This window comes from Notothenia rossii (assembly GCF_949606895.1).
Source record: "Notothenia rossii genome assembly, chromosome: 8".
Lineage (NCBI taxonomy): Eukaryota > Metazoa > Chordata > Actinopteri > Perciformes > Nototheniidae > Notothenia > Notothenia rossii.
Genome location: NC_136906.1, coordinates 69,721,761 through 69,740,819, shown reverse-complemented (window position 1 = coordinate 69,740,819; position 19,059 = coordinate 69,721,761). Strand labels below are relative to the sequence as shown.

General features: G+C 42.8%; 1 protein-coding gene across 4 annotated transcripts in view; it reads left to right on the top strand.

Moving 5' to 3' along the window:
• LOC307016923 (pleckstrin homology domain-containing family G member 1) overlaps positions 1-19,059 on the top strand; it is a 61,564-nt gene that overhangs the window by 19,293 nt on the left and 23,212 nt on the right. The window contains exon 1 of one of the 4 annotated variants that reach the window (XM_079646310.1): positions 1,752-1,854. The exons of 1 other annotated variant lie outside the window; for it this stretch is intronic. Coding sequence is in view for 1 of the 3 variants with exons in the window: in XM_079646308.1 (XP_079502434.1) it covers positions 10,291-10,300 (10 nt within the window). In the remaining 2 variants the exon portion in view is untranslated. Of the gene's footprint in view, positions 1-1,751; positions 1,855-2,892; positions 3,276-9,944; positions 10,301-19,059 lie in introns of those variants that run through there. 2 more of the 4 variants (XM_079646309.1, XM_079646308.1) reach the window with 2 other exon arrangements.

Sequence of the window (19,059 nt, the reverse complement as noted above, 5' to 3'; positions counted from 1 at the left end):
ATAGCAGTGGTGGAGGTATCAGTTACCCCTTTAAATACCACGCGAAGAAACATTATTCTAATATAAGTGTGTTTGGGTTTCAGAGCTGCCTACACGAAGTAGTGATGACTCCTTCAAGATGGTGCTGATGTCGAGGCTTTCACACACCGTAACACAGCTTTGTCAAAAGTCAGATATCATCGCAATTAGGTTGTTTATTGCCTCTTGTGTTTGGCAGTAAGCATTTGTTGATAACATTAAACAGTGATGCGATAACATATTTCAGGAACAAGCATTTAAAGAGATTACAATTTGAGATTTAGTAATTACATCACTGTTTCTAATCTCTGTTTGGCTTTGTGACAATATGGGGTACAACGTGTTTGCTGTCAACTAAATGATTGAGGGTTTGAATCAATTTCTTTCTGAGGAAGTGTTAGCTCGGTACAGGAAGTACCCAATTCTTTCTTATTTCCCATGATATACAACATCATTTGATCGTTGGGTGCGGGTGGGAGCAATATTGTGGGTGAGAGACGTGTGTTTGAAACGAAAAATACTTTGTTTCCATTCCCAAAAACTCAAAAATATTCGTTTCTCTTTCTTTTTCCTAATATAAAAATGTATGTGAAGCAGGTGAAGGTGGAAGCTTTAGAGTTGTGGATGTAATGTCACCGGTTAATCCTCGGTTGATAAGGGTAGAGTGGAACACTTTTTCAATGAGTCGTGTTATGAGTATTCGATTAGCAGTATGAGTTGAACCGTAATGACATCAGAAAGGCAAAGATCACGTCAAGAGAATAAACAAACTTGAAATAAGTTGCACATTTCCTGTATTGTCAATCTAATGCCACACGGAAACCTTGGGTGGAAGCGATAAAAGCGAGATATTTGGTGACGCTGGAATGACGAAGCAATCACATGAGTGTGATTCACCTGGCTAATGATGTCACTTCCTGTTTGAGTCTGGAAACACGTAGCTGAAAACAGGCAGGAAACGGTGGTGGGGAAGAAGGGGGGGGCGGAGTTCCTTCTGCTGTTAGTTGGGTTGCTCCTTGCTCTCTAATTCCCATGTTATCCTGTTGCTAAAACATGTCTGTTATCACTCCAATGATGCCATGGTGTCATCAACAGAAGCTTCATACAAACATAAATTGACCTTGTTTATTTTTCCATCTCATCATTCTACTCCAAATGTACTTTATCTGTGGGGAGGAAACTCCCGCTTATCTGGGATGAGGAAATGACCGGTTTCCTCTTAATAATCACACTTTTGAATTTAACGTATGACTACATTGTAGTTGGATTTTGGAAGACTGAAACCAACAAAATCATTAGCAATCAAGGTTCATATTATTGTCTCATTTAATTGACTCGTAGATTAGTCACAGAATAGTGAAACATGGCCGTCAAGGGTCATTATTACTGACCCAATGCCACTTGACTTATTAAACATGTATTCTTACTAAACTCATAGCAGATCTTGCAAAAATTGAAAAGTACTGACCTTAAATTGGTCTAGAATAGTGTTCATATACAGTTTTAATTGTGTCCAGACTGCAACATGTCAATCTTCCTATATGCTGTTCATCAAGTTATCATTATCTTACTGTGTGTAACTCAGTCTCAGAATAATCAAGACTTAAAGGAATACCTCGGCAAAAAAGTTTTGTCTTATGGTATACGATCAGATTTGAGAACAATCACAGGAAACCGTTGAAAAATCAATTTACTCTAATTTCCTTTGTTTGACAGCTACCTGACACTTCTACTAAACTCCACCCGTCTTGTCCTCGAAGCAGAATAAAAGCCACGATAAGAAGGGTCAGCTCTCAGCGGGCTATCGGCTTGTTTTCCCTCCGACACGGTGATATGGTCTGTAATTGTCCCTGTGTGTTTTAAAGTGCAAGGTGTAGTGTTTGGTTACAAAGGCTCGGCACTGTGTGTGTGGGTTTATCCAGGCTGGGATAATTGCAGCAAGTCGCTGAACCACATCAGCTCTGTTTGTATGGTCACTGGTCACCAGGTCACAGACAGCGGGGTTACAAAAGTTCCTCAAGTTGATTGACGTATGCTAGAAGTCAATGCAAGACCCATTGTGTATGTGCACACCTCATGTATGACTTAATGAAGATCTATGCCATTTATTTATTTTTTGAGTGATATAGTGAAGTGAATTTAGGTGGTTTTCTTAACTAAGTTCAATGTTTTTTGCACAGTAACCACGTGCAATTTGTTATTCCTTGGAAAAACTTGCATGAAAACATGGAAATGAGAAAGTGTGTGGGCTGACAGAGTTAGGAGCTGCTTTATCAATCTCAGGAAGCCTTGCTAGGAGGCAGGAACAACAGCCACTGGCTCTGAGAGAGGGGACTTTCCTCTGTCCTGCTCAGTTAGGATGCAGAACAATGACCAAATTACTCACACACACAATGACCACTGGCTTGGGTATTTTCAGTATGTGCTCATAGACCAGCTTACAGCAGGTTGCACCAGTGGTGGATTTTTGGGTTGTCTATTAAACCAGACACTGGGAAGTCGAAATCGTGGAAGTTGCAGAACTAGAGTGTCTAAACTGATGCAGTGTGCCCCACTTTTGGTTATTTTGGGGGTTAGCATGAGACATCTTGTCCTTGCTCTGCCCTCTTTTCCTCTCCTCTTCTACATCAGCTTTCTTTCACCCGCCCGCCCACACCCGTCTGCTGCTAATCACCATTACCTCACATCAATTCTTGATTACGACCCTTCTAGTGACAGTTTCAACAGCTCGCCCTCGCTTTTTTCCAGTATTTCCAGATTTCTGTCACTTGTCGCCTGTAACGCTGGACGCTCTCCAGTTCTTGCGGCGATCTCACACCGCAGAGAGAGAGAGAGAGAGAGAGAGAGAGAGGAGAGGAAGCAAGGACCCAGTTTGATAGAGGCAGAGAGACTAGTCTTGCTGCAGTAATTGGTCAGGAAGTGGGCTGCTTGGATGTGCGAGCTCTTCTCTCTCTCTCCCCCTCCCCTCGCAGTGGGCAGTCAGTTGCGTTTTTGCTTCCATCTGTTCCCCCGTCTCTCTCTCTCTCTCTCTCTCTCTCCCTCTTTCCTCTCAGTGTCTCTCTTTATCTGAACTGACCTCATAGAGGGGTGGACCACGGACCGGGCCGCTTTGACACGAGCCCTGCACCTTCCTCTTTGAGGCATTTTTAAGACTATACATGTAGTGTGAAACTTTTCGCATGCCTGGACATGGATCTAACCTGTGACAGGATACTGGGATACCAGGAAAGGCTAATCGTGGGAATGGTCTCTCTGAGGTGAGCTGTCATTGTCTTTGTGTGGCGATGTAAACTGGCCTCAGTTTCTTGTTTAATTTACTGTCAATAGTTCTCCCAACAGGCTCTGATGACAGTGCAGAGTTGGAGTCCTTTCTTAACAGCTTTTTATTTAATCAGAATTACAGAGGTGGATTCCAACAAACCCAGTCTGACCTCCAATTACTCGGTCCAGAGTCTACATTTAGCACGACTCTAATGGCACCTTTGCCCACTTTTGTGATACGGAGCCATGTCAGACTGTGGCTACCAGTTTCGATTTAAGCTTACTGGTGGATGTTGGGTAGAGAAATAGTAATACTTTCACCTGCGTGTATTTAAGAAGATGGTTAACATGGCGTTTGTAGGTGTGTTTATATAATTTCTAACAATTTAGTGAGTGCAGTTCTACTGTGACTCGGAAAAGAATACTTAAGAAATAGCTGAAGTGTTAGAAGAACTGCCGTATCTCCTTAGGGAAAGTGTGATGATGAACATTGGATTCAACATGACTCTTACTCTTCAGATTTTACCTGAAACATTTAGTGTGGTGCGTGTGTTTTGGTTGTGTGTGTGCACGTGTGATGTCCTTTGTGGTGTGTCCTCATTCTGGGAGCTTTAACTGGAGCACCCAGCTTCTGAGGGACACTGATATATAGACACAATGGGATGGACCCATTTGTTGTCATGCCATAAATCTTTAAAAAACTGAGATGTATGGTTTTGTAGCATAATTGTTGGTAAACTGACTTTTACTGTGTTTCTGGTTTGTTAATGCTGGTGGCATGTGAGATGAGACTTAATATATTTGTGGTCGTAGGTTTTCCTTGTACGCCGTGGCTTGCATTTGGATCATCTTCGTTTGTTTATAACTGTAAAATAGTCTGAGATTATTCATTTCCATAATTGCCTGATGATAAGGCCTCACATTTAGTGGTAAGCAACATTCATTGATATATATTCAAACTGTTTTTATATATGACAGTTTACTTTTAACGATGAAAATCACTATATCATGTTTTGCTCTTAAGAAGACCATGAAATTAGTGTGCATCTTAACCTCTTTACTCCATATTTAAAAAAATGTGTATTGTAGTTTATCACTATAGTCTAAGTACCATATGTGTACTTTATTATTTTAGATGGTGTCATGTGTTTCCCTAATGGGACAAAAGTCCCTATGTCTGCGATCTGCTGGTCTCCTTTCCTGGAGCGGGACCCTCGTCCTGCATTTTAATCTGAGGCCAAACACAGCTTCCTCCATATATCCGCCACACATGCTCACATACTCACTGAGCACACAATAGCTCTGCACACACACACACACACACACACACACACACACACACACACACACACACACACACACACACACACACACACACACACACACACACACACACACACACACACACACACACACACACACACACACACACACACACACACACACACACACACACACACACACACACACACACAACTAGGAATAAATGAAGCACTTTCTTTTCAGTCACACAAAACTCTTCTTATGCTACACAAACAAAAAATATAACTTTTCGAAGTACGATACTCACAATATAAAAAAAGATAGAACACATCAACAGTGCATTGCTTCATGAAGTGTTGAAGTGTAAATACATATCTTCAATCCCAACAGCCAAAAAACGATTATCTTATGATAGAAAAAGAAAGTTATGGTTCCTGTAAACCACCTGTTTTTCTCCTCTCCTCGTCCCGGTGATTTTCCTTCTCGTCATTTATCTGGATCTGTTAATGTGAATACCAACCCGCTGCATTGTTGAATACTGACATTATCTCCCATCGTAAATACTTTTCTCCGGGTTCTGCTGTGGCCGTGGTGCCACCCTGCTCTATCATTAGCTGCGGCTGTTGACCTTGTTGTTGTTGACGTAGCAGCTGTAGTTATTCCTGTGTCGCTGTTGTTTAGTCTGCTGGAATGGCGAAGACGCTCCTTGTTTTCATGGCTGCTCCTCCGGACACATTTTGAGGAATTCCTTTTCTTATAGAAGCTGAAACCAGTGATTTGGTCAGTTTTTGGCCGACAAGAGTCAGAAATTCCTGGTCTTGTCCTGGCACTGATCAGAGACTGCTGCAGCTCGAGGGAATACCATCCGGGAATCTCATATATCTGGGATAGGGAAAATGCAGGATATTACAGAGTGAATCAGGATTTTAGATTTTACACCAATGAAAATAACCATGGCACACAACATGTTAATAGTTTCTCACTGGTTGTTGTTGGCTAAAATTGGCCTCCTGATTCATAGACTGATGATTGAATCAGACAAATGTGCTGTTAAGTGTGCTGCAATGCATCAATGACTGGACAACCTACTGTACAGTAGATTGCTTTCTATAATGAGCTTAACGGGAAGTCTGAAATCAGAGGTGCCACTAAACATGGGGATACAAACCTCTTAAACCTCAAATGTTACTTTTTGAAAGAGGCACCAACAGCTGCTGGCTTTAGCTTCATATATAACGGTATGAGGGTATTGATCTTTTCTTTTCAGCTAGTACAAAAACAACAAAAATCCACCTTTCAATCTTTAAGTAATGCGCTTGTGTTTGAACCAAAGTGGTGTAAACATTTTAGCATCCCGTGAGGAGCCACTGGCAGCTACAGCCGTGGTTTAGGTGTGTGTGACGCAGCATGCAGATGCGACTGTTGTCAAAACTGAAATTGGGGATCCTTTAGAGATAATCAGTTATAACAGAACTAAAAAGCATTCCTTAACGGTAAGAAAAATAAACTGTACAGACGGCTTTTGTCAATTAAAAGATGGAATTGTTCTTCTACTGACTGGCTTTGACAGGAGATTGATTGACAGATGTGTCGCCCAATTACCTTCCAATTGTTTTTGAAAGGGCCTCCCTCCATCCAAACAGTTCCCAATGATGTCTTCAATCATTTTTGACTTCACTCAGTGTTCATTTACACATGACCACAATAGAAAGGTCCAGGTACTGATGTTTTCCTGCCAATAGGTGGATATATATATTTTTCAATTCACTTTGAAAGACTTGCACATAGAACATGTAATACTATCAGACACTTAGGAAAGATTTTCCAACTTTAAAGTTCCTTCAGGGGCGAACAAGGGGGACTAAACTGAGTGTTAAGGGGTTAATGAAGAGCTCAGGCGGCACGAACAAAAGCTTTAAGAGTTGTGACACTTTAAGAATCTGTGTGTGTGCGTGAGAGAGAGAAAGAGAGTGTGTCTGCAGATGATCCATCTCGCCGGTGACAAAGACAGACGGGGTCACAGAGGGAGGGGGAAACTGTATATGAATGACCCCTCCATCCACAAACTCCTGTCATTAGTCACAGTCTCTCTCAGTCTGAATGTATTTCCTTCTTCTTCTTCTTCTCTCACTTCAGTCCTCAAAAGCGCTGTATACGTTACCACAGAAACAGCCTTCACTTTAAACCGTGGACAGCTGAGAAAATGAAGAAGCTGTCAGGCCGTCTGAGTAAGAGATTGGACCTGATCTCTCACACACACACACACACACACACACACACACACACACACACACACACACACACACACATACACACACACACACACACACACACACACACACACACACACACACACACATACCAAAATAACTACCGTCAAATAAGTCCTCCGCCTTCAGCCCTCCTCCGGACATGCTTAAGTGGATGGGGACAGTTTTTATTTCTGATGACACACACACTTCTGAGCCTCTGGTCTTTTAAGTCTGAGTTTACAATGCTGTTTGAAAACACATGAAAGTGTATGTGTGCACCAGTAAAAGTTGAATAGAGTATGTATGAACCCTGTGCCCCGCCTCACTGTTTGCACTGCCCGAGTGTTTTGAGGAATGGAGTGGTTTATTGACAATAAGCATTTTCTCCCCTCTCTCCCGCCATCTCTCTCTCTCTCTCTCTCTCTCTCTCTCTCTCTCTCTCTCTCTCTCTCTCTCTCTCTCTCTCTCTCTCTCTCTTTCTCTCTCTCCACTTGCCACTCTGCCTTGGAGATGAATGCCTCGCTGTCGTCATAGTGACCACCACAACCGCTATGGCTCCCGATCATCTTGGCAACATCGCAAACTCCCAAACCATCAATTCTGACTCTGTGTGCATGGAGGCTGTTTTTCTCAGTGTAGCTTGTTGTGAGCTCTGAAAGGGAGGGAGGTCTGTTTGGTAAGGCTCTCAGAGTGAGGAGGGATGAGATTTGAAGGGGAAATGTTTTTGGAACAGAGCCGGATGAGGGCAGTGCTGTTGAGAAGGAGTTAGGTATGGTGCATTTGAGGCACTAAGGAGATTTTCAGATTAAAACAAGTTTTCAAATAGAGGCTGTCGAGGCGGAGATTTCATTCATGTTTGTCCCTAAAGTGGATCAAGCTTCAAAAACAGTGGATCCTATATTTCCCACAATGCAAGTCAGTAGCATTGTTATTTTTACATTCGGTTGTGTGTGGATCAAACAAAAGAGATATAATGTGAGTTAAAGAGAGAATGGTTGGCAGATATTTTAACATTGGAAAGAGATAGGCTAGCTTTTTCCACCTGTTTCTTCATGCTAAGCTAGGCTAACTTCCTACCATCTAACTCTTGAAAGGAAGGTGAATTAGCCTATTTTGGGGCGGTTTTGACGCAGTGGTTAGAGCGTTGATCATCAAGGGGCGTTGGTGAACTCCAGTTCGAAACCCGCCTCGGCCGCCACTGCGTCAGGCCGTTGTGTCCTTGGGCAAGACACTTTACCCGCATTTGCTCCTGTGGGTAATGTCCACAGTAATGACTCTTACATGTCTAATATGTGTAATGTGTAATTGTAAAGCAATTTGAGAACCTGTAAAAGCGCTCTAATAACATTTTTAATGCATTATTATTATTATTATTATTATTATTTTAATAAACATATTTTTAAGACACCCAGCCAAAACCAAGGAAGGCTCGACCTTGGGCTCTAGGAAATCAGGACATGCATCATCTTGCCAAAGCCAGTGTCATAAAAAAAGGTATCAGCGGATTATATCGACAATGAAAATTAATGTTTGGAGCGCTTACCATAAGCTGCTACAATCTTTCATTTTCAATCAATCTTTGTCTCTTCTGTATCGAATCTACAGCCAAAACATCGAGCTAATCTTTGATTTTTATCAAACTCCTAAGCCTCACCGTCTCCCTTTGTATCCCCTTTGTCTTTAAAACACTGTGTCTACATGTGTTGCACGACTCATGGAGTGATTATAATATCCAGTGAAAGAGGAACAGTATTGTTTCTCAGGTCGATCTCCAGCAGGGAGGCATACGGGGTGGGGGGGGGGGGGCATCAGATAAGCCGGACTGCTGCTGTAGGTTTCTGTCATCAACAGGTCGTGCTTGGCTGAGCCCAGGAGTTTAGACGCTGCCTCTGTGTTTGCCAAGCTAGAGGTGCTCATTATGGGGGGGGGGTGTGTGTGTGTGTGTGTGTGTGTGTGTGTGTGTGTGTGTGTTGGAGATGGCAGGGGGAGGTGGATGGTATTTAGATTGGGAGTGGAGCTTTAGGGGCTTCGTGGGTCAACGGACCCTCAGACCATTAGCGAGAGGGGTCGTGCTTCTTGGATTCTCCATTTGTGTGTGTGTGTGTGTGTGGATAGTCCAGGGGGTCTCTATTATTGTATTGATGAGGAGAAGGGGGTGGTGTCAGCAGGACCCCATGCTGCTGGGACCAGTCCCTGTCTTTTAAATAGGGACGACAAATAGTCGACACATTTACTTTAGTGCGTGAGACTGAGGGCCCATTGTCTCCCGTGTGTCTTCCTTATGGGACACAAGACCTGAACTATAAGTGCTTTCATAAATCATACACCTTCAGAGCAGCAGTTCCTAACATGGGGATCACAACACCCATAGGGGGTCCCAAGATGAATCTGAAAGGTCCTAAGGGTAACAATCGGCTTCACTGGCCAAATTCACTGGCCAAGTTTGTGAGAGACAACAAAGCTGAATGAATTGTAAAATAATAATTGAAGGGATTACAAGCCGAAAAGGTTAGGAACCACTATGTCAGTTTATCTGTTTCCATTTCCACTGACGGTACATCTTGAATCCCACTTCTGACATAGTGTGCACTCTTTCGGACCAGCCTTTCTCTGATCTGGGACACAATGAGCGGTGCAGTGTTTCGCAGCAGACGAGGAGCTTTTGTTTGAGCTGGCCCCCAGCCCTATTGATCAGCCGTAGCCCCCCCCCCCCCCCCCCCCCCCCTTCTCCTCCTTGTAAAGTGTGTGTACGTGTGTGATCTCTGGAGCCGTGCGATAACAGCAGCAGTTCAGCTGCCTGCTGAGCGTGCAGCAGACGCACACACACAAAAGGTGTAAGCAGGTTTTAATTTGGAAAGAGAGAGGAAGAGGCAGAAATAGAAGAGGAAAAGATAAAAGAAGGGAAGGAAAGATAGGAAAAAAGGAGAAGAAGAACTCCCAGCTCCTTGTAATTTGCTGTGGGAGAGAGGGAGGAGGAGTCAAGGGGAGGGGAATACCCAGCAGGGAGGGAGCAGCCGAGAGCAGAGGCCATTCACTCTGACACACACACACACACGCACGCACACGCACACACACACACAACCTTGCAAACACACACATGAACACTTTTAGACGCACAAATGCAGGCGGTGGATGTGTTGCCACAGGAGAGAGGGAGGGAGAGAGGCATTCAGACAGAGGAGATCCTTAGCAAACTAAAGTGAGAGAAAGAATAGCCATCAGCCAGAGGAGTGTGTTGGAGTGTGTGTGTCCAGCACAAAAACCTGAGAGTGTATGCTCCTGTGTATACTTTTGAGGAGCAGACTGCACGTTTGCTCCAAGGAAAGAAGGGTTCAAAATGACTTTGGAAATCTAAGGGAACTTTTTTCAAACTTTTGTTGGGAATACTGTTTGGAATACTCTTGATATGTGACCTGCTTGGGAAACCTTTTTTTCCTTAAACCTTCACCTCAGTTTAAAAAAGTAATTCACACTGTTGAATTGGGACCAATCAGCAATGCCTACCGGTAAGCAGTTTTCCTTTTCTCCAGATATGCTCAAAGATGTTTCCCAGCATGATTTTTCTCCGGAGGTGGAGAGATTCTTTGATGTGGTGGGACGAGATTTTGCAGCCCAAGGTTTTACATGTCTATAAACCGATTACAATTTAATGTAGAATGACATATTATTTCACTTTTATCTTTGGTCTAATAAGGAAGCAGCTAAGGATGATCAAAATAAGACATCATATGTGGCATTGGCAAAAACAAAGTGGATCTTTCAAGTGACATCTGGTCAAACTCCAGACAGTAACTTATAAACACAAGGTCCGGTTACCGGCCATTGATGGTTTGGCTGTTTGCTTTAGCGGCTCTTTTGTGCGTTGTGTGTGATATTTCTTCCCTCATCTGACAGCGCTGTGTGAAGTGTCTTTGCAGCGTCCGTCCCTCGGCAGTACAGTTGTATGAACAGCGTCTTCTGGTTGTTTTCTCACCCCTTGTGTTGAATGAAGCATGTTTGCTTTCTCGCGGGGCAGATTCTTAATGATGCCGAGATGAAGGTGCACACAGATTTCTGCTGTTCTTTCACATTCCTGGTGGTTTAAAAAGTACTTTGTTGGTAGTTGCAGATGTCATTTAAATGCATGCATTTCAGGAATCTAGTTAAATGTGACAAAAAGCATCTAATGTGTGTGGCACGTTGACAAATAAACAATAAAATAGCCTTTCTGAGACTCATTTCTCTGTTAGTGCATGTGTCAGTTGCCCCTTGCTGGTGTAGGTTTGACTGAGTGTTGAGATGCCATTCTAAAGCCTGTGACCCAAATTAGAGCCTTGAGGGCAGCAGTTGGGGGGGGTAGCAACAAATGGGGATAGCGGAGAGTAGAAGAGTGAAGAGGAGGGGGGAATAATTACTGCTTAGAGCAAACTCTTTGGTTTAGAGGTGCCAGAGACAATAGACCCCTCCGCCCTCCTCCCACCCTGCTAACCCAGTCCTCCGAGAGGACATCTGCCCCCCGTGCAAGGAGCTGCAGGGGAAAGCACGGTGCAGAGTGGGAGGTCGGGTCCCTTTTTGGAGTAGTCTAATTTGGAAAAAGCAATAAATAGTTTTCCAATCTGGTGCTTTCGTGTCAACAAAAGTATGTGTGTAGTTGCAGGACTTCACAGAAAGTGACTGAAGTGGATGCAGATTTCTCTGGGCTGCGATCCAAAGGGGTCAGAGAATGAGGCTAGTGTGTCACACTCCGAGGGAGGGCAAGGGTGTGTGCAGTGCAGCCGTATCCGCAGTGGTGTCCCAAGGGTTTGGTGTGAGGGTCTGAAAATAGGGGGTGGAAGTTTGCAGGTGGACATTTTTTCCCACAGAGGCTAAACACCGGTGCCGTCAGATGAAACTGTGCTGCACATTCCTCGCTGATGTCTGCAGTGTCAATGACAAACAGAGAAACTCAACCAGCCTCTCATAAACCCCAACCTGAAGATAAGGGTTGGGTTCATGAAGCCGTGCTTGGCGGTTGTTTAATTGTTTACTTTATCACGAGAAAAAAGCCATTTGTTACTAATTAGCCTCCCAGCTGTGTGTGTTTGTGCTTTAACCGGGTTTTGTGAGGCAATGAAAGCCACAGTAGTCTATTAAGTCGCACCTCAAGTTTAAACTCATGTCTTTACCAGTCATGACGTGCGTCGAGATGTTTGAAATTCTGCGTTGAGATGGTGGGAGCTTGTTCTGCGCCAACACAGTGAAGAAGGAATGTTCTCTTCATTTTTCGCCCTCGTCGTCCGAGACATCTGCGATATATAATATCTGTCCACGCCAGAGCTGCTCTTTGTTATTCCAGTGATAAGTAGCTCAGTGGAAAACGCCCTCCCGTCTCCAATCCCATCCTTCGCCTCTCTCTCCGTCTCTCCCACCTCTGCCCTCTCTCTGCTCCGGCTCTCGGCCCCTCTGCAGTCGTTCGGCTGTGGTGTGAAATCCTGAGTGACACTTTAAGGTCCTTAGCGTCAGTTGAGATCAGGCCTGCGTCTCTATCAGAAACGGACACTGACCTTTAAGTGGACCTGACAGAAGATATGAGGCCATAACTAAACCCAAAGTAAGGTGCTCCTTTGTGCTGCTGTGTCTCCGATGAGCCCGCAGGGAATTCAAACTCTCTTGCATTTGATGCGTGTTTTTGTGGGGTGTAACAATGCGTTAAAGATGCGAGAAATACATAAATGAGTTTGAGATAGAGAAAACTGTTAAGGGTTAAAGTACTACGCAAGACAGAATTCAAAATGAGATGGATTGAGTGGGAAATGGAAAAGAGAAAAAAGGGTGGGTGGTGTTTGACCTCCGGCCTTTCTTCTCTATCTACTCATCCTACTTTCATTCCTCTGGGTTCCTCTCCTCCTCATTTCTCACTCTCTCACATGTCCTCTTTCCATTATGTTTCCCCCTTAAGTTAAATGTGCAGCTTTAAGTGTTACCAAAAGGTTTCCAAAGTGAAGACAAAAACAACTTCCAACTTGTACTTGCATAAAATAATATTTAGTCAAATTTTAGGACTGTAAGCTGCTTGGCATTGAACTTTTTGCCATCTGGAAGGCCTGTCGCAACGTAAACAAGAACACACAAAGATAAACAAGGTCGATTAAAGGATCCATGAGCTGTACGAGCTGTGCGGTCAAGTCCTGCCTAGTTACTGACTCCTTTATGGGACAAATGCTTTAGTTATTTAACTAAAGTGTTCATTTCTAAATGAATCGAACGGGGTACCTGGGGATGTTGTATTTAAGGTCTTAGTGCCCTCGTGAGAGCTGCTGTGTACTTTGTATTGTACTTTTGGGAGTACACATTTGTCACAGAGCATATACCACAATGTATCTACATGCAAAATGTCTATCATTGTACTTCAAGAGACAAAATCTATTTTTTTTCTTTCATGTTTCACATTTGCTTGAATTTGAATATCCGGAAAAAGTCACGAGTTGGCTTTCCTGCGTGCTTCCTGAATTGAGATTTAAAAAAATCATGCATTCAGTTTTCGATTGAGGCAGTTTAAAGGTTAAAAAAAACGTTCCCGGTAATCTAAAAGTAATGAGACACAACGCCCTTCATGTTATCTTCTTTGATTGTGCCTTCAAATGACACTCAGTAATTTGAGTGTGAAAAGGGAGTTCTATAATAAACATGTTATGCTCCAAATGCAAAAATGAGCGCTGGTGGTCTACAGCCATATACACACAGGCTGCTGGTCAATGTGTATTTTTACATAGTAAAGTATATGCTTGGAGAGGCATGGTTTGAGCCCATAGGAATGTCCTGTGGAGCTCGTATGACAGACTAACTTGGTGTTAGTCAATGTCCTGTCAGAACATATTCTCATTTTGAATGTATAATAGGAAAAGAAAACAAAGGAATGTCAGGAAGGTAGGAATACAATTGAAATCAAATCGCAATTTTACTGTAATTTATGAGAAGAAGTGCATGTGTGAGAAAGGGGACGGTCTTAAGCTGACTGACATCGACGTTTGTCCTGCTCTCCTCATGACAGTCAAGTTGTAAATGATTATGTTCATATCTCTAATTCTCCAAAGCAACCTACTCTCTCTTTCTGGCTGCACACACCATAAATACAGTGAGTATCATTTGTGCAAAAAAACTGTAGATTTGAGGTATTGTGGTGGCCATTTGTGGATTGTGCAGAAGGTATGAAGACGAAAGCTCTAGTGGCATTCATTCTCATGCACCAATATAGTTATATAACATTGGAAGGGTTAATAGAGCTTAAATTACGGCTTCCTCCTTTTGGACTCTCCGGATATTTAGATTTTCTCGATGTCAACAGTGTCAAGGACTGTGCATGCCAACACCCAAAGGCAGACAGCCACGATAGGGAATGAAGAACTGCATGCAAGTCCGTGGTTGATTTGGTCTGCGTTGCCTAATCTAAAGCGTGTCTGCCCCTTCAGTGGTCAATGTAATCACTTCTCCTCTCCAAACGGACCCTGAACTATTCTTTCCTTGCACGACTCGGTTCTCACTCGGTGCAAAAATGACTTCCAAGGTTCAGCCAAATCTAATGTACGCTTGAAACGCTAGCCAAACCAAGTGGGTATTTTCCAAAGTTAGACCTTTTAGTACCAAATCCCCTCTTTGATTTTCCTTGGACTGTGTTTTATTGCTGGGGGAGACTTTCTTTAAATTGTATATAGTCTTTAATGATCAAACTTGCTTACGCATTGTCCAACCCAATAATTTAGGATACCGCACAATCAAAAATAAACAAAAGGAATGTTTGTGCAGCTCTATATGACGAAATCCTTTAAAACATAATTTGAACTTGTTTGTGCTTTAACCAGCCACATGGGATGCTCACATAACCAAACATTCACAAAGCTGTTTGATCTACTTGTGAGGGTCATCAGGGCTGTAAAGAGGTGAGGGTGCTCACAGCTGTTTGCTGACCACTCCAGCATAAAGGGCACTTCAGGTGACCATAAGAGTGCGACTGAAGTGGTCGGGTTAAGTGTAGCATGAGTCGTTAAACCTGATACTCACTGGTAGTGAGGACTCTCTGCATCAATGAAGACAAGTTATCAGTTGAAGCACATTGTCAAATACTCCCTTGTGTAGCAATGGAAATCAGCACACATTGATTCATTGTTGGATTTATTGGTATCTTCGTAAGAATGACTCAAAATTCAAGTTTAATATCAGTTCCGGTGCCCTTTCCATTTAATATTGACGACCTTAGTTAAGAAGGGTACGCTATTTAAAAACGTGCAGTACTTTTTTGTAGTTACTTCTTTTACAAGGCCTTTGAGCTTTTGTGGGATTATTTGGTCATGTATTATATTTTCAAGGTCCAGAACTTTCGACCTTTCACTTTCACTCTTACGTTATTTTGTGTTCTTATGCATCCGATAATCTGTAGTGTTTCCTGTTGCGAGATCACTGCATTATACTAGACACAGTTGTCCTCATCTCTAAAAATGCTTCCGGAAATGGAAAGAAAAAGAGAATACATTTGATGAAAACCATATGAGCTGCTGAATATAAAGTAAAGTATTTGAGTATTCAAGCTATTTTATTTAAGGTGGCAGTCTAATGTCTCATGTTATGTAGAAATAGAAACAGACATGAAACAGGAACATGTTGATCTTAAAATGAATAAGAAGCGTTATGTTTCTTTATAACCTTAAGACTGCATGTGACAGTATTTAATACCCTCTGTGTACATGTTCTGTCTTCAGTCTGGTTCCTCGCTGTGTGCCTTTCAGACAGGCCTGAAGTTCAGCTTATTAAACTTTGGCTGAATAATAAAGCGCCCCAGCACTTTGTCTTTTTTCCATTTAAATGAAAACCACAGATTGAAGCCAGGTTGTTGAGGCACACGCTGATTCACTCTCTCTAGCCTGGCAGGAAAAAGCGCTCACACACTATCCTAATCCCTGCATGCACGGACACACACAAACACAAACACACAGAAGTGAAACAGTCCAACCTGCATGCTCAGGAGCATAATTAGAGATCATTTACAAGGATCAGGTTGAACATAATCTGGACAGGAGGTAACTAAAGCTCGCCCATCTTTGCGCTCTGTCTCTGTCTCTGTGTGTGTGTGTGTGTGTGTGTGTGTGTGTGTGTGTGTGTCTCTGTGTGTGTGTGTGTGTGTGTGTGTGTGTGTGTGTGTGTGTGTGTGTGTGTGTGTGTGTGTGTGTGTGTGTGTGTGTGTGTGTGTGTGTGTGTGTGTGTGTGTGTGTGTGTGTGTGTGTGTGTGTGTGTGTGTGTTGTTGAGGAGCTGGATGGGGGTGCCGGTTGTCTGTGTGTGTACAAGAGCTAGTTCACCCAGGAAACGGCCAGGGTGTGCCCCAAACATGAAGCTGGAAGGTGGGAAGGAGGGGCCGGGGCAAACACAAGATGGGGCAATCTCTCTCTGTGCTGTTTGGGTTTCTCGTCAAACAGAAACACGGTTCCTCTGTATTTGCTTTCCTTCTAAGTGTGTGTGTGCACGTTACAAGTGTGCTCACTTCTTTCCGCCCATTTCGTGGCCAATCTGTTGTGGGGACCATTAAGTTATTAGCTGAGTTAGCGTTATCTCCAGAGTGATAAACCTAATGCTTTTGGTGAGAAACATACACATGGTATAGATTTATATATATCGCTTAGGGTGATAAGGAAGATATATTATTGATTTGTCAAAGGGCAACGCAAATGGTCAGTTACCTATTAATGTCATGGTGTGCAATATAATTTAACCCTTTGTGCTTTGTGTTGTGTACGGTAACTTGAAAGGAGTGTGTTGCTCATCCAAAAGCTAAGGCTTTATGTGTGTCGATTGCTCCTTATTTCTGATCTCTAATTATTGTTAAGTGGGTCAGACACATTAAGATGAATCCGAATGATGAATGATTCCGTTCCAAACTTCTCTCGGGAAAGTACAGTTTCATTACTTCAGTTTTTAGACCCTCCAATTCCTCCCTGCTTTTCTTGGAACGTTGTTTGATCAAAATTAAACTACAGAAAGCTGTGATTCAGCACATCAGACTTTTTCTTGTTTTTGAGATGTAGATTTAAAAACACTTAAGTTTCCTTCTACTAACTATGTAACAAGGAATTACATTTTATATTTCTGCTAAAAACATGTATGCAATGGTTCAGTTTAGAGTAACAGACATTACGGCGACCTGCTATGTTTGCTTTTTGGAATTAAAGTTGCATTAATCAATGTTCAGCTATATGGATCAAATTACTGTCTATAAGTGTAGCCTACCAGTTTTAGGGACAAACGACACAATATTGTCACCAAACTTGCAGCTTAACAGATCTTGTTTTGCATATTTCGCTAGTTGTTTTTGTTTGCCTATACCCTCTTATCAACCTTGCTTTCACCAGTAAAGCTCTGATAAACCAAGTGTTTGCCACATGCCAGCATCAAACAGCAAACAGACAGTATTAGCAACTAGCTAGTGAAGGAAATGTAGCGTTTAGCCGCTAGGAAGCCAGGTATTTTCTTCGGGAATTGGTATGGGAATAATACAAAACTAAAAAGGGGAGTGAATGTTATACTCTGAAGAATAATTCAACATGTTGGAAAATATTCCCGTTCACATGTGATGAGATAAGTGGCTCGATGCTGAGTCTAGCTTAAGCCTAGAGACAGAAAGCAGACAGAAACAGCTAGCCTTCCTCCAAACCAAAGTTTAAAAATATTACTACCAGAACCTCTACAGCTCAATGGATACCTTGGAAATATTACCACCAGGTTCACTTCCTGTACATAATGGCATGTCCAGTCTTCATGCTAAGCTAATCCTCCTGTGGCTAGCTCTATGCTAAACACACACAACAGTGGTTGCAAACTTCTCGTCAAACTCACAAGTAAGAAAAACAAGTATAATTTCCCCCAAAATCTATTCCTTTTAGAGTTATCAGTGAGTCCAAAACATAACTACAAACAATTGCTAACTCTAAAGCTCCATGTGCCAATACAATCATTGACATAATGTGTCAGATATTTTGTTTTAAGCTTGTACTACTTCCCGAAGTAGCCAAAGCAAAAACTTGGATAAATAAAGTTCCAGCCAGAACAGGAACAAGCAGGTTTATTTTCTTAACTTGGTAACAGTACATTGATGTTTGCCAGAATCAAACCTGTTATCGTTCCATCGCAGACCAGTCTAACAAGCGAGCCTTCTGCTAAAGTGCTCTCAAAAGAGGTGTCACCATACCAAAAAGACCTCCAAGGCACCTATTTGAAAGGTGAGAGAGAGAGCGAGATTCTTTGAGCTTGTTCTAAGTTTCACGTTTCATGTTTTCGAGTCTGTGATCTTCGATGCTTTGAAGTGAGGCGGGTTAAGGCTGAACCGGTGCTGCTGGCAGAGAGAGAGAGACGCTGTCCTATAGGGCATTGGATCTCAATGTTGCCACAACACCAGAGCTGCCGGGTCACCGGTGTATCAAGCTTTGATGATAAAGACTAGTGTCAAACGCCCACTGAGCTGGTATGAGGCCCTCTAATGTCGTCCTTCTCTTGCTTGTCCGCTCTGTTTATTTGCATCATGCTTTTCCCGTCAAAGCTGGCCTTTCTTTGGAGCGAGACCTTGGAAAAAGTGAAGGGGAAACTTGGAAGGCTTCTGTCTGATACTCTGCATGTGTGGTTCCACTTCGGCTGGCCTAGCTGTGGGGTCTTGGGAGCCAGTAATCGTATCTTAACGGATCTCTTCACAGAGACAAGGTTGTGAGCCAGTTTGGCACCGGCCTGACGCAAAATGGACCACTGTACTTGCACACACACAAACCTGTCTCTCCTCCATGGAAATAGGGCTTTCATTCATTGCCTAGGAGTGGAGGCTTCTCAGGATTACACTCCTAATCTTGTAATTGAACTCAATCTTTTTCTGTCTTGCTGCATAAATTCTCACAGACATTTACTCACATTAATACATTATTCAGACGCGTATGTTGTGTTTGTATTAAGAAATGTGTTTTTGGGTGGAACTGAGGATAAATCATGGAGGGCTGGTGGTCGTTGTATGGCGGGCGGTCAGGCAGGCTGTGGTCAGCCGGAATGTCAGGAATTGGGAGGCTAAACAGATAGAGACTGTGAGAATATGAAAACAGTATTGTAACTGTAAGAAGTTACATACAGGGGGTCTTTTTAGCACTTAGTGTGAGTTGTGGAAATACAAGGTCAGTGCCTGTCAAATGTGAATGTGTGAATTGAATTTGAATTTGAACGGCTCTGCGTGTGACCAGCATCAGTAAATCAAAAGGACATTCATCTCGAGTCAAATAATTACTGTAA